Genomic DNA, 27,638 nt, shown 5'->3' with positions numbered 1-27,638 from the left:
AATGGGGAGCGGGGGGGGGGGGGGGGGGAGGGGGGAGGGGTGCAAATAATATTTTTTAGGTTGTAATCCTTGGGAAAATCCATCTGGCAGCCTAGTCCAGACTCCAGAGGAAGAGAGCGAGAGGGAGAGCAGGATGGAAGGGGAGATCAGGAAGTTACTAAAATACACAGGTACATAATAGTCCACTCTGATGATAGAGAATTGCACACTTGTCCAGTTACCTTATTAGGGAGGATGGCATTCAGAGAGAATACTGATTTCAGAGTCCGATCCAAGCTTAAATCCTGTCATGCAGCCCTAGCCCATTCTTGTACTTCCCATGAGCCTCCTCTGAAAAACAGGGACCCTGATAACCTGCTTTATACAACACCGTGGCAAGGATCAAATGAGACAGATGTAACCCGGTCCTCTAGGTAAAGTAAGGCAGTTGGATAGTTTGCTTTTCAGAGAGCCTCTGCCCCCTACAGCCTTCAGTTTCTAGGCAGTTAGCATCTCCCAACTGTGACAACCCACAGGAATTTGTCTTGAGCTCTATTTTCTCTAATTCACATGTTTCTTTACCTCTCAGCTCTTGGATGAAATTCTGTGTATCTTTTAGTGCCCAAGTTATTAAGGTTACCTGTAGGTCCGCCAGCTAGCTGAATTTTGTGTGTGTGTGTGTGTGTCCAGAATAAACCATGAATACATTACACCATTAATAACATTTACATTAGAATTGAAAGGGCCCTTTGATTATCTCCACTAACAACTATGGTATCTTGCAAAGGAACCACTGTGTATGTCCTTGCAGACATTTTCCATGCATTTATAATCTACATGATATAGTTTTCATGTTTCAAACACGGATCTTACACTGCATATTCTGCAAGTTCTTTCCCTTCATACGTCTGGAGATCTTATCTACTCAGCCCCTATTAATCTACCTAGTTATCTTCTGCATAATAGTTCCTGGTGTGAATGTTCGTGTGACCTATTGAAGTTCATTGCGGAGGTTCATTTGATCTCTATTGATAGACCTTAAGAATGGTGCCAATTTTTTTCTGTTATAAATAGTACATCCGTGACTATCCTTGTACGCACGTCCTTCTGTCCATGTCATTGTTTATTTGGGGCACATTACCAGTCAGTGCGCTTGCGGAGTTGAAGAATGCAAGTGTTTTTGAATCACTCTTCCTGGAGGTTCTACCAATTCAGACTTGCTCTGTCAATTTTGACTTCTGTCAAGAGTGAGTGCGGGCATTCCTGCCTGACAATCTTGAATTCCTGATATCTTACAATTTGCCAATCCAATGTGTGAAAAGTTCTTCCCCCGTAATCTCCTTTTTTGCCGCAAATAAAGTTGCCTTTGTGTGACAAACCCACCTGGTATAGTCTCTACCTGTAACTCACCAAGGAATGAACTCATCTTAGTTCCGTTACAGTGCAGTTTGTGGGGCGAAAGGGACAGGGCACCCCTGGAGGGTGGGACAGGAGGGTGAGGGAAGGATGACAAGATCAGTCTGGAACATTTTGGATTTTAGGTGCTTGTGGATTAGCCAAGTAGAAAGAAACGGTAGGCAGGTTGATACACAGAACTCCAGCCCAAAACTACCTGCATGATGCCTGGTCGACAGGAAGCGCTGCTGCTGTGACTATTATTCTATCTGGACTGGAGAGATATGGCCGTGTGTTCTAGGAAAAGTGGCAACAATAGGCAGGAATAATAATAATGCCATCAACAACAGTGCAAGCGCTTACTCGGACTGACCGTGAGAACGAGAAGTTGCATGAGTTGACACACTCAATGCGCTGAGTTTATGAGTTCGAAACTCCTGCCATTCTCAATTGAGAAACGGAGGCACAGAGTTTCAGTACCTCGCACAGGCCATTCAGTGGATATAGGTGGTGGCGCCGGGATCAGAACGGGGACAGTCAGAGCCGGGCTTGGAGGTCTCAGGGCGCAGTCCGGTAGCCGATGGGCGGAGAATGGGGCCAGGAATTCAGTAGGAGGTTAATTACTGCCGGCCAGCGTCACAACCCGCTCGCAGACCCACGCGGAGTGCGGTGCGGACTCGGCGTCCCCGAGGAGCTGGTCGCCCGCTGGGGCGCGGAGCCGCGCGCGGAGTCCGGGCGGGAGGACAGCCGGCGCCCGGGCGCGCGGGTGGCGGGTCTGGCTCGGGACCATGGAGAAGACCAGCCTCCGGCCGTCCTAGAGCGGCGCTGCGCTGGGGAACGCCTCCGCCCGCGCTTCCGCCTCGGCGGCGGTCGGCGGGGGCGACCGGGTCTTCGGCGGCCCCGCGCCGTGCGGTGGCCCGCCCCCAGCCCCTGTCCCGGAGGTCGGGCGTCAGGGCCCACAGACATCGCCCGAGGGGCCCTTGCCCGCCGAGGCGCCACCAACCCTCCTGCCCCGAAGAGCTGGCCTGACGTCCCCCGGCTCGCGGTACCCGGGGTGGGGGGCGGTGACGCGTGGGGTCGCCCACTTCCCGCGGTGGAGTGTTCAGATTCGCGTCGGGTCTCCGGTCAGCATCGCCCCCTTTCCCCGGGGGCCAGATCACCACTTGGATTTTGCCGTGCAGCCCGTGGTTGGTCCAGGGCCCGGTTATCCTACCTTTTCTCTCAATGCTCATTTGGGATCTTTGCCACCATCGCTAGAATCATTCGGTACAAACTCACTGGTAATTCATTCATCGTGGGCCAGGGATTTTTCTTGAAAGCCACAAATCCACGGCAGCTCTTGACTCTCGCTTCTCAGACATTCTTTCGAGGAATCTTCAGCCTCGCCAGGCAGCTTTGTCGAATTTACACAGGAAGCAGATTCAGCACCCCAGGAACCACTGGAGGAGGTGCGTTGAGAATACCCAGAGTGTCCTGGAAATATCGTTTCCAATGAGAGAGGCAAGGAGGCTGAGGGGGAAGAGGTGGGGAACAAGGCGTGGTCAGCCTCACTGTGATTCTCTCTCTTAGCTCCGCAGGTGTCTGCTTTTCCAAACAGAGAGGGCAGTGCATGAAGCCAGGGGTCATCAGCCATGCTCCAGACTCTGTGGTCCCAGGTGAGCTGAGCTTTCTTCCAGCTTTCCACATCCAGAATAGATAAGAACAGTCACTACAGGAACAGTAAGCAGCCTGACCTGGTTAGTCCCATGCTTAGCTTTGCATCCATCAATTGAGTAGGGCAGAAGAGGATGTGGTAGGGGAGGTGATGAGGGTGAGCAGGTAAACTTGGGAGGATCAAGTTGGTTGGGAAAGAGGGAGGCACCAGACAAGAAATTCTCCTAGAGGGGCGCCTGGGTGGCTCAGTCGGTTGAGCACTGGACTTCGGCTCAGGTTATGATCTCAACGGTTCGGGAGTTCAACCCCACGTCAGGCTCTGTGCTGACAGCTCAGAGCCTGGAGGCTGCTTTGGATTCTGTGCCTCCTCTCTCTCTGCCCCTCCCCTCTCTCTCAAAAATAAATACGCGTTAAAAAAAAAAATTCTCCTAGAAAGTGAGAATCTGCATCCATGCAAATATGGAGCTTGCAAGTACGGTTCACAGATGAGCAGCTCCCAAGGGGCATGCTAGAAAGGCTCCATCTCAGGCCCCAACCCAGATCTCCTGGATCAGAATCTACATTTGTACAATACCTGGGGAACGAATGGGCAAGTTAAAATTTGGGGCGTGCTCGTGTGCATCCCACCATACAGAGGAAGGCCACCTCCTGTGTTTAAACAGGTACTCCCACAGGGGGAGTTTGCCGTGCACATCGCAAAGTCCGGGTACAGTGAAACCACCGCTGGGAGCCTGTGGGGGGTGTGGATTGCCGAGGGAGGTGGATTCTTGGAGGAATGCTGAGTGTGGCGCTGAAGCCAGTGCCTCCAGCCCATTTGCCTCCAGCAAAGACTACAGCTTAACCTCTCGGAGAGCCTGAATCCTTGGCTGGCACAAATTCATGCAGCACTGGAAGCTGTTCTCCTTCCAGGGTGTTCTTGGCCCTAGAGGATGATTGCATCCAAGTTTTCTCCAGCATCCTAGATCACGTAATGTGAAAGCTGGGTGTCTCATGTCATGGATGGGTCGTGTCATTAGAATAATAAGAATAATGTGTGCGTGGCTCTTTTTCTGGGGGGGGGGGCACTGGCCATCTTCTTCGGTTCTACTTAAGTGTCAGCACATGAGTCAAAATCAGTTCCAAGTCAGGAAATGTTTAAGCATCTGTGGGGGGCAGTCTCTTCTCTCTTGGTGCTTTACGTGGTGCACAGTAGTCACTCAGGGTTGGGTTCCAGTAAGGAAACCCTAAGTGACAGCGGCTTAAACGAGATAGAGCTTCTCTCCCACGCAAAAGAAGTTGGAGGGAGGCGGTCCAGGGATTTTGTGACACTGGTACTATTGTCACACACCCAGGCTCTTTCTCTGTTTCTGCTTCGTCATCCTAGCACTGGCTTTCGTGCTCAAGGCTGCTTCATGGTCCAAAGTGGCTGCTTGACCTCCAGCTATCATGTGTGAGTTCCAGATAGAAGAGATGACAAAAAAGGCAACCCGCTCAGCAGTTTGCGCTCTTTCAGGAACCTTCCCCGAGAGTTCCCACCAGTTTTTATACTTGTGTTTTTCACTGGCCTCCCTTATAGTTGCCGGAGCAGGGAGCAGCCCCAGGTGAAATTAAAGATTCCATTATAAAAAAAGAAAGGGAGGGGAAAAAATAGACACACACACACACAGACACACACAGACACACACGTTTAGACAACTGCCAGTCTTATCTACAGGTTCCATGAGAAATGTTCCCCTAATCTCATCTGTAGTTGTTATAAATGCTCAGGTTTCTGTAATGCCATTTGCCAGATGATATTTCAGTTCTTTACATGTATTAACTCACTCCTCTCTTACAAGAGCCTTGCGGGAAAACCGAGGCAAAAAGAAATTTGAGTATCTCCTCCAGGGTCACACAGCTGATGCTTGCAGAGGTGAGATTTGAACCCAGGGAGTCTGGCTCTAGAGCTGAGTGTGTCAGCCTCAGCGCTGTTGACATCTTGGGCCAGATAATTCTTCGTCGTGGGGAGCTGGCCTGTGCACTGCAGGATGATGGGCAGAATCCCCGGCCTCTACCCACGAGGTGCCAGCAGCACCCACACCACGCCATGGTCGGAACAACGAGAACCGTCTCCAGACACGCAGCGCCATATCTCCTGTGGCGGGCATGTCCCCATTGAGAAGCACGGCTCCGAAGCCTGTGCTGTTTGCACGGTGCTGTGCCGCCTCGGGACCTACTTCCCGTGTCGGGGAATCACCAGCCCGCTTCATCCTGGAGAAGGAGTAAGTGCTAGCAAGGGACAGAAGCAGAGCGATCAGAGACGGAACGGGATGCTGAGAAGCCGAGTGCTGTCGAAAACAAAGGAAGAAAGAACGCGCTGATCGTTAGAGAGGGGTCTCAGAGGTGTGGAGGGGTAGAAGCATGATGTGAGGAAAGAAGGTCAGGGCCACGTTCCCAGCTGTTGACTCTGAAGGAGATGAAGACAGGAGGTTAGTTCCGTTTGGGGTCAGTGAACTATCTATTCTGCACTGTCCACTAAGGTAGCTATATGTGCCTGTTTAGGTTAATTAAAATGAGGGGTGCACATGGGTGGCTCAGTCGCTTGGGCGTTCGATTTCGGCTCAGGTCATGATCCCATGGTTCACGGGTTCAAGCCGCATGTCGGGCTCTGTGCCGACAGCTCAGAGCCTGGAGCCTGCTTTGGGTTCTGTGTCTCCCTCTCTCTTTGCTCCTCCCCTGCTCGCGCTCTGTCTCAGTGTCTCTCCAAAAACAAAATGAAAAGAGAATAAAAACAATTAAAAACATTTTTTAAATGAGGGGTGCCTGGGCGGCTCAGTCGGTTGAGCATCCAACTCTTGATTTCAGCTCAGGTCATGATCTCACGTTTCATGGAATCGAGCCCGGAGTTGGGCTCTGTGCTGACGGTGCGGAGCCTGCTTGGGATTCTCTCTCTTCCTCTCTCTCTCTGCCCCTCCCCTGCTCACGTGCACTCTCTCTCTGAAAATGAATAAATATTTAAAATAAATAGATAAAAATAAAATTCGGGGCGCCTGGGTGGCTCAGTCGGTTAAGCGTCCGACTTCAACTCAGGTCACGATCTCGCGGTCCGTGAGTTCAAGCCCCGCGTCGGGCTCTGGGCTGATGGCTCGGAGCCTGGAGCCTGCTTCAGATTCTGTGTCTCCCTCTCTCTCTGGCCCTCCCCTGTTCATGCTCTGTCTCTCTCTGTCTCAAAAATAAATAAACGTTAAAAAAATAAAATAAAATAAAATTCAACTGATTAAAATGAGAAATTCAGTTCCTCAGTCACACTAGCCACATTTAAACTTTCTGGTCAAGGTGATACCTGGTTTCTTCAGCATATAGATAATTATCTTTCCCTTGCAACTAATAAGAAATCTATAGGGCGACGTTTAAGATCACGCAACTATCCTGTTTATCGTCAAAATTTCCTCCTAGATTTAGCATCCATTAACGATTCTGGTCCGAACCAATCTTCACCACGATGGCTGCAGTCCTGTAGTACTTACGAGCTCTGTCTCTTCCACCCAGCAGATGCTACACGCAGAGAGGTTGACGTGACAGACTGGGGCAGAGTAGAGTGTAAGTCAAGGAAGAGACGTTATAGTGCCACTCTTTTGTATAAGTGGTCAGTTCATTTTGAAATATTTGCCTCCTTATTCAACCTTGTATTAAGTGCTCAAAGAAAGAGGGCCCCCTTTTGTCCATTTCCAAGTGCTTAATATCACTGATTCCCATCATCTGCGATAGAGAATAACTCTTCCTTCATACATGCGTTCTGACGATTGAGTGAATTGATGTAAAAGTAGTTGACCGAGGACAAGGCACAAAGCCCTGAACAACCTGTGAAGGTTTCCCTCTCCCCGGAGAAGGTGGAAATGGCCCCAGGGGACACAGCGAGACGCACCTGGTGCAGAGGACAGTGTTGCCAGGTCGGACAGAGCTTGGGTGATCTGGAAGCAGGTCCCTGCTCAGGGATGGAGACTGGCGCCCTGTCTCTGGACTCAGGTATGTTAGGAGAGGAGGAGATAACACTGCACATCGCCTTCAAGAGACAGTAAGGCAAGACGGCAGAAGGAGGGAGAACCACCAGAGTGAAGGGAACTCTGTGCCCTTGGAATTGTTCCTCTGTCTATACAGAGACATGACTGGGAAAGACCAGAGAGAACCTGAGTGGAGGGCCCTAATAGGGGCTCCAGGATGGATGGAGTTAGGGTAAAAGACAGATGGCCTGCTATGGTCATTTTAGAAAACATGCCGGGAAGATTGACCCAGCTCATGGAACCAGACGTGGGGTTGATGTGACCACCAGGCAGGCAGCAGCAGGTGCTGGAGGGTGTGCTTGGATTGGGGCCCCAGTGGCTACACATTGAAAATGTGCTGAGGGCTGTCCCTGGCTGGGGTGCCGTTGTGGAGCTCCTTGCCGGCCAGCAGGTACTGTGCATGAACAAGTACATGGGGCTCAGAGCCATGGACTCCAGTAGAATCAGGGCTACCCTGGAGCTCAGACCCCTCCTGGACCCTCACACAGGGCTTGAGCAGGGGCCTGTTGTTTCAGGAGCCAGTGACCTTTGGGGACGTGGCCGTGTACTTCACCCAGAATCAATGGACTATCCTGGACCCCATGCAGAGGGCCTTGTACCGGGAGGTGATGCTGGAGAATTATGCAAATATAACTTCCTTGGGTAAGTCCTCCCTTCCGTCTGAACCAGCTCTGCCCTCAAGGCCCTTGGCTTCCTCCTTGGTGGATCTGGGGTCTCCCATACCCCCAGGACTGATGCTTCCGTGAGCCGAGCTCCCTAATCCCTAGTTTCGGGAGTAGCTAATGGAGAGCGATCTGGGATCACTTTGGTTTTCAGCAGGACTTGCCTCTTCCCTGTTTCCTGATGGGGACTCTCCTGAAAGGGGTTTTTGCTCTGGGCGCAGACAGCTGAGAAGGTTCCTGGTGGCCCCATTTTCATTGCTTCACTCTTCCAGTGCCCTGGAGTCCTGGGCCCCGTCTCCCCTGTGTGAGAGTCTCCTAGGACCCCCTGTACACGCTGTAACGACAGAGCTTTCTGTCCTCTCCGATGGAGCCAGAGTAAGACCCCCACCCCCACCCCTGAGCAAAACAATTTGAGCGTCCCTTAGATCTCAAGATTGTCTCAACACTGACCTCCCTTGGTGTCCTGGGACTTTTTCACCCGGCAAAGCAGAAGGTGGACTGAGAAGGGTCAGCAGGGACTCTCCTCAGCTTCCTGTTCCTTTTCCTTCTCCTTCAGGAGCATTTCCATTCCCCAAACCAGAGCTGATACTCCAGCTGGAGCGAGGAGAGGCACCGCGGGGCCTGGATCCCTGGACACCCACGGGGGGAGAGGCCCCGGGAGATGTCCACACAGGTAAGCAGGGGAGCGTGCCACTGTCCTCTTCTGCTTGGCCTCCTCCCGTCCGTTAATGATTCAACTGGAAGAACGTTTGGCTTCTGTCATACCAGCTCTTGTGGGCGTGGCAACGGTCACTCTCATTCAGAAAAGTGCCCCTTTCTAGCCTTCAGCCCCAAACTCGAAAAGACCGGTCCAAACATTTCATTTGCTGTTATTTTTCCTTGTAAAGCCACAGGGTTTCAAAAATATGTGGTGAAAATAGGCTTTTTTTGGGGGGGGGGTCAATTTAGGAATGTAAATGCAATACAATAAGAACTTGTTTCTGTAAGAACGTTGTAGCTATGAGTGTGTATGAAACTGTACACGAGAATAGAATTATTAGGAACTCCTAAACCCCACAGATGAGCTTTCGAAAGAAAGCCCGTGTATTTATTGGGAATGAATGGTTTCCCTTTTTGAAAGATACCGCGAGAACCATCCAGAGATCGGGCGTTCAGCCTTTCTCCCTCAGTTGGCCCTGTCCGCATACTCCCTCCATCCCATGTGCTATTGCACGTCTTATAAACCAAATGCCCCTTCCTGATTCAGCCCCGCTTCGGCCTTCGTCGGGGCCTTTGGGTTGACTCAGCACGTGCCGTCGTCTTGATGAGAAACCTCTCCCAGCGGTCTGCCCGCAGTTCAGTGTTTGCCTCTGCCACAGCTACACGTCGTCGGCCTGGTCTCCCAACGGCTTGAACCCAGCACGGTCAGATAGAACGCCGTGGAACAGAAATGTCCTGCATCTGCGCTACCCGATCTGGTAGCCCTTATCCTCATCAGCACTTGAAGTGTGGTGAGCGCGAATGAGGAACTGGATTTTAAATTTGGCTCCGTTTCAATTAAAGTTAAGTAGCCACGGGCGTCTAGACACTTCCTTATGCACAGTGCGGCTTAAAACAATTACGGGAAGAGCCTCCCCCCGCCTTTTTAGCTTCTGGATCAGTGGTTTCAAACTCCAGTGAGCATCCGAATCTCATGCAGGGCTTGTTAGAGTGTGGACTTGCTGGAGACCAGCTCTAGAGGTTCTGATTCAGCAGGACTAGGGTGGGGCCCAGGAATTCGCATTACTGACAGGTTCCCAGGGACCACACCTTCAAGACTACTGCCCTTGAGAATCTCAAACCATATCTTTTTTTTTTTTTTTAAAGCTTATTTATTTATTTTGAGAGAGAGAAGAGAGCGAGTGAGAGAGCACAAGCAGGGGAGGGGCAGAGAGAGAGGGACAGAGAGAATCCCAAGCAGGCTCTGCACCGCCAGCATAGAGCCCAGTACGGGGCTCAATTCCATGACCATGAAGTCATGACCTGAGCCAAAATCGAGAGTCGGATGCTTGGGGCGCCTGGTTCCCCAACTGACCCTTGATTTCGGCTCAGGTCATGATTTCGTGGTCATGGAATTGAACCCCGTATTGGGCTCTATGCTGGCGGTGCAGAGCCTCCTTGGGATTGTCTCTCCATCTCTCTCCTCTCTCTCTCTCTCTCTCTCTCTCTCTGCCCCTTCCCTGCACTCCTTCTCTCAAAATAAATAAATAAACTTAAAAAAAAAAAAAAGCCAGAGGGGCGCCTGGGTGGCTTAGTCGGTTGGGCATCTGACTTCCGCTCAGGTGATGATCTCACCGCTCGTGAGTTCAGGCCCCACGTCGGGCTCTGAGCTGACAGCTCGGAGCCTGGAGCCTGCTTTGGATTCTGTGTCCCATTCTGTCTCTCTCTGCCCCTCCTCCACTTGTGCTCTGTCTCTGTCTCTCAAAAAATAAATGTTAAAAAAAAAAAAAAGATGCTTAACTGACTCAGCCACCCAGGTGCCCCTCAAACCATATCATTTAAACTCTGGGTTGCATGTCATCACTGAGTTGTGCTTAGCATTTAAAAATTACCCTGGAAGTTGGGGTCGGGGGTGCCTGGTTGGCTCAGTTGGTGGTAGGTCATGTGACTCTCTTTTTTTTTAAGTTTATTTATTTATTTTGAGAGAGACAGAGAGACTGTGAGCAGGGGAGCGGCAGAAAGAGGGGGAGAATCGTAAGCAGGCTTTGAGCTGCCAGTGCAGAGCCTGATGTGGGGCTGAAGATCATGACCTGAGCCAAACTCAAGAACCGGAAACTTAACCAACTGAGCCATCCAGGCACCCTGAGCATGTGACTCTTGATCTCAGGGTCGTGAGTTTGAGCCCCATGTTGCATGTAGAGATTACTTGAAATAGATTAATTAATTACTTAATTTAAAAGATTTGAAAAATTACACAGATGTAAAAAAACCCTAGTTATTCTAATAGAGAAGACTCCTTTAAAAACAAATTCGTCTGGGGGCACCTGGGTGGCTCAGTTAAGCATCTGACTTCAGCTCAGGTCCTGATCTCACAGTGGGTGAGTTCGAGCCCCACGTCGGGCCCCGTGCTGACAGCTCGGAGCCTGGAGCCCTCTTCGGGTTCTGTGTCTCCCTCTCTCTCTGCTCCTCCCCTGCTTGCACGCTGTCTCTCTCTCAAAAATAAAATAAAAACATAAAAAAAAAAAGTAGTCTGGACTATATTAGACTTAAATAGACCAAGATAGTATAAAATCTGTCATACCTGCATCACTTTTTTTTTTTTTTTAACATAAAATCTACACACCCTTTTCCTTTTAGAGGTAGTGTCTCAGAGTACACGGTGTGGGTTTTGAAATCATGGTCCTCCTGTGGACCCTTCATGATCGGCAGTATGGCCCATTGTTTTCTCTCCAGCCGGGCTTAGGACAGAATCCTCTTTAAAGGTCACAGAACGGTTTGGAGCATTTGGTCAGGCCCCATCCCACGCCTGGGCCTTGGGGTCCACTGTTGCACGCTGCGACTCCCAGCCCCGGGCGCTGGGTGGCCTGGGGCTGCTCACCCAGCTCTCTTCTCCAGCTTAGAGATCTCCTTCTCCCCGTCACCTCCCTCTTTCTTCACCGCTTCCCCTTCCAGCACCTTCCCCACCCCGCTCCCGTTATTCTTCACTCCTCTGGGTGGATAGCTTCTGCCGCCCGCGTGCGCGGCTTTTCTTGTCCAAATGGCCTGGCTCGCCTTCTCCGCCCCCAGGACTTTTCTCTCCCTTCGGGGCATCCTCGGGTAGCCCCGTCTCTCTGGCAACAATACTATTACCGCCTAATCCCTTTCCCCTTGTAGCCTTAGTAAGTGCCTCCTCTGTTTCCTTTTTTTTCTCATGCCAGGTGGTAAAAACAAGACTGCGAAGGGGGAGCAGACCCCAAGGCGGGACGTTTCTGGAGCATCGGCGGCCCAGAGACTGGCGGTGGAGGGGCTGCTCCCGGACGGTCCCCAGCAGCCTCACCTTAAAGCCAGCTTGGAGCAGCCACCGCTGTGTGACCTGGGGGCGGACACGGGCTCACGCGGAGGGGGTTTCACGGGCTGGCCGGTGCAGGGGTACAGACCCTCCACCAGGGAAAGGGAGGAGCCAGCCAGCACACCGCAGGGAAGCGCCGGTGTCCGTGTCCTGACGAAGCCGGGCCTGCGCCGGGGACCGGCGGTTTCCGCGCGCGGCGAGCGCGGCCGGTGTTTCGGCCTGCCTTCAGACCTGCAGCGGCATCAGAGCGTCCACACGGATGACAGGCCCTTCGGGTGCAAGGAGTGCGGGAAGGCCTTCAGGTACAGCTCCAAACTGGCCCGGCACCAGAAGAGCCACACCGGGGAGAGGCCTTACTCGTGCCAGGAGTGCGGGCAGGCCTTCGGCCAGAATTCCCACCTCCGGCAGCATGGGAAACTGCACGGCGGCGACAAGCCCTACGAGTGTCAGGACTGCGGGAAAACCTTCAGCTACAACTCCAAGCTCCGCCGCCACCGGCGGGTCCACACGGGGGAGAAGCCCTTCCAGTGCGAGGCCTGCGGCAAGGCTTTCCGGTGCAGCTACGACCGCCTCGTCCACGAGCGAATCCACACCGGGGAGAAGCCGTACGCGTGCCAGGCGTGCGGGAAGAGCTTCAGCTCCGCGTCGGTGCTCGGCCAGCACCAGCGAACCCACACCGGGGAGAAGCCGTACGCGTGCGAGGAGTGCGGGAAGGCCTTCGGCCGCAGCTCCGCCTTCCTCCAGCACCGGCGGCTGCACACGGGCGAGAAGCTGTTCAAGTGCACCGAGTGCTGGAAGACCTTCAGCTGCAGCTCGCGCTTGGCCGTGCACCGGCGGGTGCACACCGGGGAGAGGCCCTACGGCTGCCAGGAGTGCGGCAAGGCCTTCAGCCAGAAGGTCACGCTGGTCCAGCACCGGCGGCTGCACACCGGCGAGAGGCCCTACGAGTGCGCCGCGTGCGGCAAAGCCTTCAAGTGGAGCGCCAGCTTCGTCCAGCACCGCAAGCTGCACGCGCGCCGGGGGGCGGCGCCGGGGCCCGGGCCCCGCCGCCCCGCGCTGCCCGCCCCCGCCCTGCCGGGGGCCGCCCCGCCTGCCCCACACCCCGCGCCGCGGCCCCCGCCCGCGCCTGGCTTCGTGCTGCGCCCCCGGGCCGCGGCGGCCGGCGCTTCGCCCGGGCGAATGGCGCACGGCCTTCGGGACCTCACTTCCCCCGGGAGCCCGAACCCCTCGCCCCACGCCCGGTGAGCCCCCTCACGCTCTCCACCGCCCGCCCGCCCAGAGTCCTGTTGCCCCGGCCCCGCGTCTCTGTCGTCGCTCTCCTGGGCTCCTGTGAGTCGTCGTTGCTTTCCCAGTTCCACGTCTGGTCTCACCCTTAAGGTCCGTGTTGGATTCCCCGCTTCCGTCCCCTGGGTAGGAAATGGTGGCGGCTGTCACTTGTGGTGTTCGGGATGGGCCGGTAGCCTCGGGCTGCACCTGCCTTCTCTGCTGGATTTGGAGGAGTTTGCAGACGATCTGGGGGGGTTAGGGGCGCGGCATGCCAATGACATGGCCTGCTGTAGTTCAAGAAATTGGGGAGGGGCACCTGGATGCTCGGTAGGTTAAGCATGGGACTTGGGCTCAGGTCATGATCTCCTCTGTTCCAGCCCCGCGCAGGGCTCTCTGCTATCAGCACAGAGCCTGCTTTGGGTCCTCTGTCCCCCCTCCTCTCCGCCCCTCCCCCACTCGTTATCTCTCCCTCCCTCCCTCAAAAATAAACATTAAAAAAACGGGGTGGGATGCAAAGCCCATGGGAGGTAATCGAAGGAGGTATCCAGTGATTGCTTTCAGGAATTAAGGAGGGCCATTTGGTGGGGAACTAGCAAGGCTCACTGTGTGGCATCTGAGCCTGGGACTTTTTGTTACCTTGATAATGACCATTATGAGGATCCTGTGTAACTAAGCAATAGACGGAGGAGACAACCAGTAAAAAGAAAAGGAAGTGATGAGTCAGCATTGATGGCAATAATGCAAAATTACGTTCCTAGACTTGATTGGAAGGGGATGTGGCTTTTCTCTTGGGTTCCTTTTCTATCCTTTTCTTCAGTGCCCACTCAAATACGTAGGTACGGAAAGTGATTAGGGCCTGTGCATTGAGAGCAGATGCCTGGGTGTAGCCACCTCTCGGTTATACATGGAGTGAACTTGTTGGCAACACAGTGTGGAGCCTCAGAGGGAAGGAGAGAGACCTAACCCTGACCTGCTGTAGCCCCTGCCTCAAAGGAGAGTTTATTCCTAACCATACACATACTCTGATGTGTTCTCACACTTACTCCACATCCTCTGTGATACAATCTGAGTTTTTGATTTTAAGTTAATTTTATGATGAACTATTTTGAGAGCACCAAGAAGGGTTTATGGACGCAAATGTTACCAGATGGTATGGTGCCACCGGTGTGGCTATACTTCCTGTCTAGTGGCATGGTCCTTCTCAGAATCATTGTTTCAGGAGGACATAGCAACATGGAAAGGTACTTTAATTAACTAAGCAGGAATACAACACTAAGTAAATGATATATACACTGTTACTGTAACACCAGAAAATGATGTCTGCAAGGGAGAGCATAAAGCACCGTTTTGGTTTTGGTTAGTTTTATTGAGATATACTTTATAGCCTTTACCCTTTTCTTTTTTTTTTAATTTTAATTTTTTTTAAATGTTTTTATTTATTTTTGAGACAGAGAGAGACAGAGCATGAGCAGGGGAGGGGCAGAGAGAGAGGGAGACACAGAGTCCGAAGCAGGCTCCAGGCTCTGAGCTGCCAGCACAGAGCCCGACGTGGGGCTCGAACTCGTGGACTGTGAGATCATGACCTGAGCTGAAGCGGGATGCCCAACCGACTGAGCCACCTAGGTGCCCCGCCTTTACCCTTTTCAAGTATACAGTTTGGTGAGTTTTGACAAATGAATACAGTTGTGTAACCAAGATAAAAAAAATTTCCATCGCCCTCAGTGTAGGGAGAAATTTAAATGTTTGTGGGATGTTGGAGATACTTATTTTCTTCCTTTGTGCAATACACAGAAGTCAGGAGAAGAAAAGGCAGAAACCAAACGTATCTTCACAGCTGTAGTTAGAGGTTCCAGAATATGCAAAGATCCCTCACCTAGAATCACCATTAAGAAAAGCAGTCAAAATGTAGGAAAATGATAATTACTGGTTTCTTTGCCATATTTCTCTCTCCTACACACAAAATTATATATATATATATATATTTTAATTTATAGTATATATGTTATTAATATTTAATTTATGGTAAATATAATATATATAACATCCATTCTATTTCCCACAAACACCATTAAACAGGGCCTCACGGCTTCTTGGAAGATTATAGCATGGAAGGGTGGGGGTGAGAGACCTCAAAACTAGCCAAATTTCAGAAAAACATAACTTCTAAATATAGTTTGGAAGGGGTGGAAGGTAACAGATTATAGACGTTATAAGATGAGAAGAAAGCAAGGAGTGTAGGGAAAATCAGTATCAGCTCTGGGTTGAAAAATGACTTTCGATTCCTCACAGCTAATAGAGTTACGGGTTTCTGACGGTGATGACTGGTGTTCTCTCGTCTGTTTCTTCCCTTGTTCATGAATTCAACAGGCATTTAGGGTCTCCCCCATTGTTGCACAAATGTTACTATACAGCTTCCATAGCACTTGCTAGGGGCCAAAAGATGAATAACGTGCCATTCTTTTTAATGCTGGGAACAGTGTTGCCAGGTTGTCTGGCACTTAGTAGGCACTTGTTTTGTTTTAAGATTTTATTTTCGAGTAACCTGTACACCCAACGTGGGACTTGAACTCACGACCCTGAGATCAAGAGTCGCGTGCTCTTCTGAATAAGCCAGCCAAGCGCCCCAATAGTAGGCACTTGTGTGTGTTTTTTTTAAGTTCATTTATTTTTTTGAGAGAGAGCGTGAGCACATGAGTAGGGGAGGGGCAGAGACAGAGAGAGAGAGAGAGAGAGAGAGAGAGAGAGAATCCCAAGCAGGCTCCACACTCTGTGCTGAGCCCCACACAGGGCTCAATCTCACAGACTGTGAGATGATGATCTGAGCTGAAATCAAAGAGTCGAACACTTAACCGACTGAGCCACCCAGGTGCTCTGGTGGGTACTTGTTTTTTGACAAGGGCCATGTGTAGCTCACTGAAAGGACAGATATGTAAAAATAAACTCACATCACTTAAATTCCAACATACGGTTCTTCCAAGAGTTTTGTTTTCTCTGAAGGTGAATTGACTATGTCTAAACATACTGACTCTCCCCACCCCCCCAAACTTATTATGTTATAACATGAGCCTGAGGACTGCCCACTTTCTTTAGGAAAGGGATATGGGTGTCATATTACCTGAATCATTTAGTTTTGAGACTTTTACCTTTATCAGTGAGTTGGCTATGTTATTTAGGACTCTTTAAAATTAACAGAAACCTGTAGCGCCTGGATGGCTCTGACTCTTGATTTCGGCTCAGGTCATGATCTCATGGTTTGTGAGTTCAAGCCCCGCATCAGGCTCTGCGCTGACAGTGTGGAGCCTGCTTGGGATTCTCTCTCTCTCTCTCTCTCTCTCTCTCTCTCTGTCTCTCCCCTGCTCTCTCTCTCTCTCAAAAAAAAAAAAAAATAACAAACTTATTTCAATTAGTGTAAGTACACTTAATTATAAGGATTCCTAAATGTATCCTGGCACCAAAGGCAAGAATGCAGCAGGAGATTTGGACCCTGGAAAACCCAAGCAGGCGCAACAGGCAGTCCCCACTCTTTCTTCACGTCTGATCCCTTCTCCCCTCTTCAGCTCTGCTGTCTCTATCCCCAGGCACACGGCGGAGGTTGCCCCAGACTTCATGTTTACAACTCTATCCTGGGAGTAGCCCAAACAATTTCCCAGACTGTGACAAATCCCTGGGAGAGAGAATCTGATTTGCCCAGTTTAGGTGTGTTCACTACTCTTCTCTGGCCAAGAGATTAGGTCACACAGTGTGGATGAGGGGTCCCACTCTGGTAAGGGGGAGGTAACTGGGCTAATCAGACACCAGAAAGATAGCTTGCTGACTTCTGAGATCACAACTTGTTTCCATTGTTCCGGGTCTCCCGGCAACTAAGATAACTGAGGAGAAGCTTCCGGATATTTTTTTCCCAATGCCTGGAAGCTTTTAGGAATTTAGCTTTGCCAGCCCCCTTATGGGAGGTGTTGATCATCCTCCATTAATGTTTCTTGGTTCACAGTGCATTCTCAGTCTGTGCATTCAGATCTTTTTTTTTCTTTTAAATTTTTAAAAAGTGTTTATTTTCGAGAGAGAGAGAGAGAGAGAGAGGGAGACAGCGACAGCAAGAGCAGGGGAGGGACAGAGAGAAAGGGAGACACAGAATCCAGAGCCAGGCTCCAGGCTCGGAGCTGTCAGCACAGAGCCCGACACGGGGCTCGAGCTCACAAACCCTGATAACGTGACCTGAGCCAAAGTCCAACGCTTAACCGACTGAGCCACCCAGGCGTCCCTTCAGATCTTTTGTGAATGGCTTGTGACTGGCTAGTCTCGGGGTGGAAGAGCTGGTGGGGTTACAGGAAGTGAGGTTGTGGTCCCCTCTGGTTTCCCTACACTCTGTGCGTTTGGGATCAACAGGCACTTCTGGCCCTGGGCTGAGTGAGGCTGAATGGCTATGGCTCGTGGGCTTTTTCCTCTGGGGCCTGTGTATGTAGCCCACTCAGCAACCGCAAGCCTGGTGCCCTGGTTGGAGCTCTTGTCTGGTTCCACTCTGGTCGTAGTTGTTGGTTTCCCTGGTCTTTCCACAGCCACTCCAACATGGAAGCTGGCTGCTGATAAAAACAATGTGGCTGCCCGGTTTCTCCTTTAGCTACCACTGCCGGGCCTCCACAAGGAATAGACTTCTGGCAGGTTCTCCCTTGCATCTGCCTTAACTGCCCCTGCCACAGCCCTCGTCCGCTGAACCGGAGAGTTCTAAGTAGCACCTTCGGAGAGATCACGTTCTGTACATTCCCTGTATCCTTTACCCTCACAGAGACCGGGCATGGTGTGGGCGGACCTCCTCCCGCAGTCCGGTCAGTCCAGTACGAATTGCAACGTACTGGACTGTCCTCAGCGTTTCAAGTGTGAGGTCGGGCTAATTCTCTAGTTTCTGGCCTTCTCCTCAGGTTAGTACTCAAGCATGTCAAGTCTTGCCCTGTTAACAAGACCTCAGAGGTTAGAGGGAACAGAGGGGACAGAGCACAGACTACACACTGTTCATTAATCTTCACCGGTCCAGACCCTGGACTGGGTTCCAGAAATAGGGCTTAAGAGACCCAAACGGCCGTTTCCCTCTATGACGCACACCGCGGGGCAGTGTCTGGCTTTTCGATCCCAGTTGCACGTGGGACCCCCAAACATTTGCAAGGTCGTTCCCGGCCTTGCTGCGGCCCCATCTGTAGCCAGCCGCTGAGGCCTGTGCAGGCGGGGTGGCAGCAAGACTTCAAGACCGCCGCTAGACCTCTGCAACGCTGCCACCTGCAGCGAGAGGGCGCCGCTGTGCAAACGGGGCGCGGGGGGTGCAGGACCCGCGCACCACACGGAAGGAAACGTCCAGACTTCCTAGAGGGGAAGGAGGGCTCCCGCGGTGCTTTTGGCTCCTCGCTGGTTCCTGGAGACCCCGCGCTCGCCCCGCGGCAGGTGAGCTCGAGTGCGGGCGCGGCGGGACTCAGGGAGCCGATTCACTGATTCGAGGCCCCTCGGCCCTCGGTGGTCTGGGCTGGCCAGCCTTGACCTGGAAGTGCCTGGCCGAGGAGGCCCCTTACCTGCGCCCCGGCCCGCGGAGGGGCCTCCTTCGTCCTCGGGAGCACCTGCCGCGGGCCGTTCCCTGTTGCGCCTGGGTGTTGGCGTCTCCAGCTTCCCGGGGACCGACCCGGTCAGCGCCCACTGCCACCCAGCTGCGCGCTTGAGCATCTTTTTCCTGCATTGACCCGTGGCCTCGCCGCCACCTGCATTTCGTCCTGTAGCCCTTCTCGGTCCAGGCGCCCTCTGCCTTCTTTCTGTCCAGAGGCTGCGCCTCTTGGTCGTGGTGTCAAAGATGAACAAAGCCGGACAGGTTTTAACCAGTAATAACTATCGCAGGAGAGAAGAGAGCCCAGGGTGACTTGAACTCGGCCTTGGTACGGAAGTGACCGGACCTTTTAAAAGGAGAATGGTGGCGGAGGGGGCGGGATGGGGTGGCTTAGTATGGCGTCAAGGATGTCATGTGGAGCCCATGAGGGCTTGCCCACCCGGCTCAGAGAAGTTTGGTTCCAGCACTCCCACAGAGCCTGGGAGACAGGGGCCCTATCTTCAAGTGTTGGCTGGAACAAACAGTACATTCTTTGGCAGCCTTAAATTTTCTCAGTCTAAGAGGGGCTAGGGTCATCCTTGGGATGTGACCTTGAGCTGTTAGAGACTATTTTTTGTTGGTCTTTATAGGCTTAGTAGAGAAAGGGCTCGGGGAGCCTGGCTAGAGTTTGGTCAAGGACAGAATCTTTGTCAATGGTCAGGGTCACCGAACACGTTCAGTAAAAACTATTTTCGGGGTGCCTGGGTGGCTCAGTCAGTTAAGCATCCGACTTCAGCTCAGGTCACGATCTCCCGGTTTGTGAGTTCGAGCCCCACGTCAGGCTCTGGGCTGATGGCTCAGAGCCTGGAGCCTGCTTCCGATTCTGTGTCTCCCTCTCTCTCTGCCCCTCTCCCATTCATGCTCTGTCTCTCTCTGTCTCAAAAATAAATAAATATTTAAAAAAATTAAAAAAAAAAAAACAAAACTATTTTCTACTCCAACTCAGGTAGTCACTTAAGCCAGGATTTTCCTCCACTTGGTTCTGGAGAGTGGGGTGTAGCAGTTAATTTTGAGAAGCCTTGTGCCTTGCCAGCAAGTGGATGGAAAAATAAACTGAAGGAGCAGTTGTAACTGTGGGTGAGGGTAGGGGCCAGGCTCCCCTGGAGTGGTAGGACAGTCATTGTTCTAAGAGCCCAGGAGTCCAGGGACGGTGGGGAGAGATGGGCGAGTAGTGCACTTATGGGCTGCAAGATGGGGGCAGTCTCACTTGGAGGGCTTCTGCTGTCTTAGATCTGAGGCTCTGCCTTTTCCAGAGTCAGAGAGCTGTGCCGGAAGCTGGGAGTCAGCAGCCATGCTCCAGAGAATGTGGTCTTAGGTGATCCTGATAGCCTTTCTTGGATCAGCTCTCAGAGAAGTCAGTACAGGACTCAGGCCTGACATGGCTTTCCCCTTGCTACGTAGTTCTGGAAGGTGCATATGTGTGTCTATTCACAGGAGGGTGTGTTTGTTTGGGGAAAGCAGTTTGAGGTGAGATGAGATTATCCGGGGAAATATCTTTGATTAGAGAGAGGATATGATGTTCAGAAGATCCATTTAAATGTGTAAGGTGGAAGCACCTGCCAGTAGAAATTTCTGGGAGCTATAAATTCATATCACTTTTTTTTAACGTTTATTTTCTATTTTTGAGGGCACGCACACATGCGAGCTGGGAAGGGGCAGACAGAGAAGGAGAAAGAGGATTTGAAGCAGGCCCTGTGCTGATAGCAGGGAGCCCCATCGGGCTCAAACTCATGAACCGTGAGATCATGACCTGAGCCGGTTAAATGTTTAACCAACCGAGGCACCAGGCACCCCATAACCCATGTCACTTTCAACAAATGAATCTACCAACAGGCAGGAAAACCCTTTTAGGGGATGACGTTCGCTCTGTAAATTGTTTACATAGAATAGCATAAGTTAAGACCTCTCTGTTCATTCACCAGATATATACTGAGCACCCTGTGTGCAATGCCATGAAATAGGCTTTGGGAGTACCAGGAGAACAATACTAATAGTTACATAACGTACTGACTGGGCTCTTACTTTGATAGATTCATTCATTTAACCAACATTTATGGAGTTCCTACTTTGTGCCAATGGTCCTCAAAACTGCCTTCTTGGAGCTCTAGGTTCTACTGGGGGACACAGACAACATATCTGTGAGCGTATAATATGCTATCAGGGAGCGATCCACGTTACAATGGAAAGGTAAGGAAGGGGGCAGAAAGTGACAATAGTGCATTGAGTGAAGGGCCATGCTATTTGAGCAGAATAACGTGAGGGAGCAAACCAGGAGAGGGAACATCAGGGTCCAAAGGTGTGACCTCTCAAACTATTTGAGTTTTTAAGCAACAGAAAGAAGGCAAGTATTTCATAAGTGCAATGAGCCAGGCAGGGTAGCTAGAGATGAGATGAGAAAAAGAGAAGGACAGAGAGGGAAAGGGACAGAGGGAGGGAGGCGAGCCACTTCTCGTGTGGCTTTGATATTGTGTCCTTGGGCATGGCCTCCTGCACCCAGAGTTATAAAGGAAGGTCTCACTGAACAGGTGATGTCTGCTCAGAGATCTATGGAAAAGGAAGGACCAGGGGAGAGACCGCCAGGCTGGTAGGAGAGCAGACACAGAAGCCGTGAGGTGGGAGAGACTTAGATTTGTGTGGAGGAGAGAAAGGAAGCCAGGTGACCAGACACAGAACCCAGGAAGAGTGTCGCGCTGGCTGAAGTTGTAGAAATGCAGAGGCCAGATCTGTAGGACCTTAGCTCATGGGAAAGACTTTGGATTTCATCATACGAGCAACGGTTGGCCATTGAAAGGTTTTTGAGTGTTTCATGAAGATTTTATGAGATTGCTTGGGCTCCTGGGGGCACCTGCGTGGCTCAGTCAGTTAAGCCTCCAACTCTTCACTTTGACTTCAGGTCATGATCTCACGGTTTCTGAGTTCGAGCCCTGCATCAGGCTCTGCACTGGCAGTGTGGTGCCTGCTTGGGATTCTCTCTCTGCCCCTCCCCAGCTCATGCTGACTCTTAAAAATAAATAAAACCTTAAAAAAAAAAAAAAAAAAGTCCGTTGAGGTTTAAGAGGCTAGTTAGACTATTGCAGGAGACTCTTCAGGAAATGGTTGCTCCCTTGTTACAGGATGTATTGCTATCTGGGTCCAGCAAATTCCCTTTCTTATTTTCTCAGAATATTTTTAGCTGGTCTTTTCATCTATTCCTCCATATAAATTTCAAAATCCAGATTCTTTTTTTAAAAGTAATTAATTTATTTATTGTTTAATTTACATCCAAGTTAGTTAGCATATAGTGTAACAATGATTTCAGGAGTAGATTTCGTAATGCCCCTTATCCATGTAGCCCAATCCCCCCAGACTACCCATTTAGTCTGCCCCTCCAGCAGCCCTCTGTTTGTTCTCTATATTTAAGAGTCTCATATATCAAAATCCAGATTCTTTAGGACTTTGGAATAAAAATGATTTCCATTGGGATTGCCCTGATTTATGGATCAATTTGAGAAATGACAGTTTCATAAAATTAGTGCTTCTAATTCAGGAACAGTTTTTTTTTTAATCATTTGTTCAGGTCTTTTATGTTCTTCAGTGAAGGGGTATGTGTGTGTGTAAACTATACCTCTTGTCCGGTTTCTAATTGATTTAGGGGATATAGTATTCCTTTTTCTTTTTTTTTTTTTTTAATGTTTTATTTATTTTTGAGGGACAGAGCATGGGTGGGGGAGGGGCAGAGAAAAAGAGGGACAGAGGATCCGAAGTGGGCCCTGTGCAACAGAGGGCGCAATGCAGGGCTCATACTCACGAACCATGAGATCGTGACCTGAGCTAAAGTCAGACACTCAACTGACTGAGCCACCCAGGTGCCCCAATATAGTATTGATTTTTCTCTTTTTAAAAACATTTTTTTAATGTTTATTTTTGAGAGAGAGAGAGAGAGAGAGAGAGAGAGAGACAGAGTGTGAGCAGGGGAGGGGAAGAGAGAGAGGGAGACACAGAATCCAAAGCAGCTCCAGGCTCTGAGCTGTCAGCACAGAGCCCGACGCGGGGCTCGAACTCACGAACTGTGAGATCATGACCTGAGCCGAAGTCGGACGTCCAAATGACTGAGCCACCCAGGCGCCCCTGACCATCCAATTTTGACAGCTCATTCCTCCCTCTGTGCCTAACTCAGGGCTTGAGTAGGAAGCTTTTGTTTCAGGAACCAGTGACCTTGAAGGACAAGGTGGTGTACTTCATCCAGAAGCGATGGGCCAGCCTGATGCCTGCTCAGAAGCCCCTGCCTGAGATTTGATGTTGGAGATTTATGGGACCGTAGCCTCTCTAGGTAAGGCCTCTCTTTCCTCTAGGACTCAGTCTCCGTACTTTGGAGTTTCCTGGTTCCATTCCTCTTGTGCGCTGAGGTGTCTCTCCTCAGTTGTTACCATTGTTATTTTAATGTTTCTTCATTTTTGAGAGAGAGAGACAGAGTGCAAGCAAAGAGGGCCAGAGAGAGAGGGAGACACGGAATCCAAAGCAGGCTCCGGGCCCTGAGCTGTCAGCACAGAGCCCAACATGGGGCTTAAACCCACAAACCGTGATATCATGACTTGAACAGAAGTTGGATGCCCAACCGACTGAGCCACCTAGGCGCATTGGTTCTCTTTAGTATTAAAACAGACGTCCCCAACTCCCTAGTTAGAGGCTCTGCTCTGGGAAAAATGGGAAATGAAAAGTTTTCTGATGCCCTCCTTAAGCCTCATCCTTGTTTTCTTGAGAGGACCATCTTGGTCCTCCACTGCTACTCCTCTATTTTAGCACACGCTCAGATAGGGCCTCATAAGTTCAGTTTCTTCCTTAGTAAGACAGTTGGGCTCTTGCTTGTTTTAAAAGTGTATTTATTTTGAGAGAGACTGAGAAAGTGAGCAGGGGAGGAGCAGAGACAGGGGAACAGGATCCAAAGTGGGTTCCACGCCGACAGCAGAGAGCCTGATGTGAGACTTGAACTTGCAAACTGCGAGATCATGACCTGAGCTGAAGTCGGGTGCTCGACTGACTGAGCCACCCAGGTGCCCCTGTTGGGCTCCTTCTTTAGAAGGCTCCTCTTTCCCTAAGGCCCACCTACCTTGTTCTCCTGGGTGGTCAGTTCCCTTTCCACTTGCTAAAAGCAGAGGAGGGCCTAGAAGGAGTTCCAGAGTCAGGTCTGATTCCCAGCCCCCTCCTGTTCTGATAGCCCTGCGGGGGCACGGAGAGGTACCACAGGCCCGGATCTCTAGGCACAGGCTGGCAGAAGGGTCCTGAGAGATGTCAGTGCAGGTGAGTAGGAGGACCTGTGAGCTGCCCTCCCTACTCAGTCTCTCCCTTTGTTTCAATCATTTATCACCCAGAGGGGTTTTCTTTCTCAAATGGCTGCTGTGGGGGATGAAAACGGTTACTCTTTTTTTTTTTTTTTTTAAGTTTATTTATTTAGAGACAGAGAAAGAGTATGAGCGGGGAGGGGCAGAGAAAGAGGGAGAGAGAGAATCCCAAGTAGGATCTCTACTGTTAGTGCAGAGCTTGATGCGGGGCTCGAACTCACAAACTATGAGATCATGACCTGAGCCTAAGCCAGACGCTTAACTGACTGAGCCACCCAGGCGCCCCAAAAATGGTCACTCTTAAACAGAAGTGTTGTAGCTGCACTGACAGCTCAGAGCCTGGAGCCTGCTTCAGATTCTGTGTCTCCCTCTCTCTCTGCCCCTCCCCTGCTCATGCTCTGTCTGTCTCTGTCTCAAAAATAAATAAAAACATTTAAAAAAATTTTAAAAAACACAGAAGTGTTGTAGAACACTTGGCAAAGGCTCACTGGAGCACCAGCCCTGAACTGGACAGGACAGTCCCCAGGGATGCATGCGTGTGAGAGTTCTGCACATTCTGCCACATATTTGTGTCACCCTCCCCCCCTCTCCCCCCCCATACGTTTTTTTCATGTAATGGGATATGTTAATGTTCTACTCTTTTCAACACAAAGATGTATTTTAATTACAATTAGAGAAATATAGTCTTCCATGAACTAGCCTGGGGGAACATACATAACATTATCATTCATTGTTTCTATGAGAACATGTAAGGTTTTTAAACGATGACCTAAAAATGAACGTTTTGAGGCATTCATGGTCATAACTGGGATGGAAATTAGCTTTCTTCATTTGAAAGAAGTCGATTAAGAAAGATTTTTTAAAAATCCAGAGAGTATTTTGTGGCCTAGCTATTCTTGTCAGCCTATTCCAATTTCTCAAATTATACAGAGTTTTCATATAGCATTTCTCCTTCTAATTCAGCCCTACTGTTACCTTGAAGCAGTGCCTTCTCAGGAAGGGCCCCATTCTAGGAAGGACTTAAGACTATTTTGGTGAGAAAACTTCCCTGCATCTACTGTGAATTCTCTTTTTGGGTTTCTATGTAGCCTGTTAATGACCTTCACAGGGGGATTCAGGGGGCTTTTCTTCCATTTGTTTATAATGGGTATGCAATAGGTAGAATTCAAGAGAAACATCAAAATTCAAGCTTAGTGCATCCAGATGTAGTTTGAGTCAATCCCAGATCATCTCTAAGAAAAACCATTAAACTGTAGGAAAAAAGACAATGATTTTGACTTCTGGAAATTATATTTATTAGCTGTGTTTTCCTGTAGTGATTAGGAAGAAAACTTTTTTTTAAGTTTATTTATTTATTTATTTTGAGAGAGAGAGAGAGAGAGCACAAGCAGGGGCGGCTCAGAGAGAGGAGAGACAGAATCCCAAGCAGGCTCTACACCGTCAGCGCAGAGCCCCATGCAGGGCTCAAACTCAAACTGTGAGGTTGTGACCTGAGCTGAGACCAAGAGTTGGTGGTCACTTGACTGTGCCACCCAGGTGCCCCAGGAAGAAAACTTTTAAGTAGAGAGGATCTTTGCTGTAGCAAGTAGGGGTCCAGGGAAGCTAGGGACACACCATGTTTTTTCACAGTCTGTAGGAGAGAGGAACCCCTGAAGAACCATTGTGTTGTAGCCATTTAGAGCAGGAGAGAAAAATATGGGATCTCTGGGGTCCTGTTTGGTGGACAGGAATTTGCCCTGCTCATGGCCCATCATATGGGGACAGGAATACTGGGAAGGCTGAGACTCTGTGCCTTGAATTGTTTGTACTAGTCCTTCATGGGCCGATGGTTTATTTATAAAGAACTTGATTGTGGGAGTAAATTTCAGAAACCTATTCTGCAGTGAGTTAGTGGTTCTTTATCAATGACAAGATGAAATAGAATAAGAGCCCATAGAATAATGTGTTAGATATTATACGGGAAAGATAACATCTTTGATGGAGAGAAAAACTGTACAGAAAAACTGTACAGATAAGAAAAAGAAGGTAAATGATTGCCTCTTCAGCACTTGACCGAAAACGATTTTTTTCAGGTACTCAAGGACTAATGGAATTAATTTTGGAAATAGGATTTAAGCTTATAGTCAGAACAGGAACATTGGGTAAATGGTAGCAAAATGAAAGAAGATAAGCTAACTGAGCAGGAAGAAAAGGAATTTCCTTAGAAGAAAGTTCAAGTCCATAAAAGCCAGGCCAGGCAGATAGAAAAGGGAGCAGGGAATTCATACATATATATAAAATGTGTGTATACAAAATGTGTGTATATATATATATGTATAATGTATGTAATGTATAATATATATGTATATAAACTGGCCCTGAAGATGGGACTAAACATCATTATTGGAGCATGTGCTCAGCGACAGAAGGAAGAATGAGGAGGACATAGTGTCCAGAAAAGCATGGGTCCACTGTGGGGAAATTGTGAAGACTCACTATGACAGTTGTGCAGCAGGACTGGAAACTTGTGTCCTCATACTGTTAGAGTGGGCAGTTAGTTAGGTTCTAACAGGATACTTGGAGGCCAGCCCTGAGGAAGTCATGGCCAGCTATTGGGAAGGTCAGAGGCCTGTCCTGGCACCACTCCACCACAAGCCAGATCAAACCAGACAGACCCAAGATGGCGGATGCCATGACAGGAAACTCCTGATCAAATTAGAAGAAAAAGCTCTAAACACTGCTTCCTTCCCCAGGTAATGAATATTACACCCCTAGTTAACAACTGTCAATCAAAGATAGAAACTGAATCCCCTAGGCATGCAACTCTCCCTCTCTCTCTTTCTCTCGCCCACTCTCATATCTTGAGTGTACTTTTCGCTTTAATAAACTTTTCCACTTGTGTCACTTGTCTACTGTGCTGTGTGTCTGTCTTTGAATTCATTCTCATGACAAGACCAAGAACTGTCAGCAACTCTTTCGGGTCTGGCTGGGTCAAGGCCCCAGGGCCCAGGGTCTCCCCAGTTCATCAGGCAACAATACCAAGGAGGGTTTGTGGAAAACCTAGGCTATCATAAAGTCAAGCAGTGAAAATAGAAAAGCAACTAGGAATTTTGAAAAAGTTGTGCAATATAAGAAATATAATCTTTGTATACCATTTGGCTCTGCAGCGAGCACTGTTTACATGGCATAGGGAAAAGGTCTTTCTGAGTTGCTGGAATGAGATAGAGATATTGTTGGGTGACATCTGGGCACTGCAATCATTATTGCCACCTGACAGATTCTGGCTGTGTTGCAGGGACCAAAAGGGCCCAGAATGTGTAAACATTCCTTGACATCGAAGTGCACACATTTGTGTGTAAATTCTGATTAGCTTACCTTGAGTATAAAAACATGGCTCACAAAAGATGAGTTCCTCCAACACAGAAGGACCCACTTGAGGATCCTCTATGTGTAACTTGAGCTGCATCTGTCTGATACACTGGGTATATGCCAAGTTCACCTGGTATACCAGGACCCCGTAAGGCTCTGCTGAGCTGTGCTGCACCTTCTGCTTTCTGTGGTTACCTTATTTCCAATAGGATTTTGTAAAACTTCGCTAGTGAAATCTTCCCTAACCATATGTAAATGTTGCATGAGGTTTTCTCAGGGCATTTGTCATTTGCTAGCTTATAGCAGTGATAATTTGACATCGTTTCCATCAGTTTCAGATTTCTTTTGTCTTTACTTTTTTTGGTATAAATGTTC

At 49.8% G+C, this 27,638-nt stretch overlaps 1 protein-coding gene across 5 annotated transcripts; it reads left to right on the top strand.

Annotated features, from left to right (window-relative positions):
- The first annotated feature begins 2,178 nt into the window (after positions 1-2,178).
- ZNF619 (zinc finger protein 619) lies at positions 2,179-26,798 on the top strand. Of its 5 annotated transcripts, none has more exons than XM_019418786.2 (6): positions 2,183-2,419; positions 2,732-2,822; positions 2,944-3,029; positions 7,562-7,688; positions 8,265-8,381; positions 11,584-15,941. In XM_019418786.2, the coding sequence occupies exons 3-6, from the start codon at positions 3,006-3,008 to the stop codon at positions 12,957-12,959; spliced, it is 1,644 nt and encodes a 547-aa protein (XP_019274331.2). In that variant the 5' UTR covers positions 2,183-2,419; positions 2,732-2,822; positions 2,944-3,005; the 3' UTR covers positions 12,960-15,941. The 5 variants fall into 5 exon arrangements, 4 of the variants coding, with proteins under 4 accessions (XP_019274333.2, XP_019274332.2, XP_019274331.2 ...); XR_008422638.1 differs by adding an exon at positions 22,781-26,798 and having other exon boundaries at positions 2,186-2,822; positions 11,584-14,639; XM_019418787.2 differs by having other exon boundaries at positions 2,181-2,822; positions 2,952-3,029.
- The last annotated feature ends 840 nt before the right edge of the window (positions 26,799-27,638 follow it).

Source organism: Panthera pardus, unplaced genomic scaffold, assembly GCF_024362965.1.
Source record: "Panthera pardus isolate Hobbes unplaced genomic scaffold, ASM2436296v1 HiC_scaffold_16, whole genome shotgun sequence".
Taxonomy (NCBI): Eukaryota; Metazoa; Chordata; class Mammalia; order Carnivora; family Felidae; genus Panthera; species Panthera pardus.
Note: the sequence above shows the minus strand (reverse complement) of the source record. Positions and strands in the feature narration are given on the sequence as shown.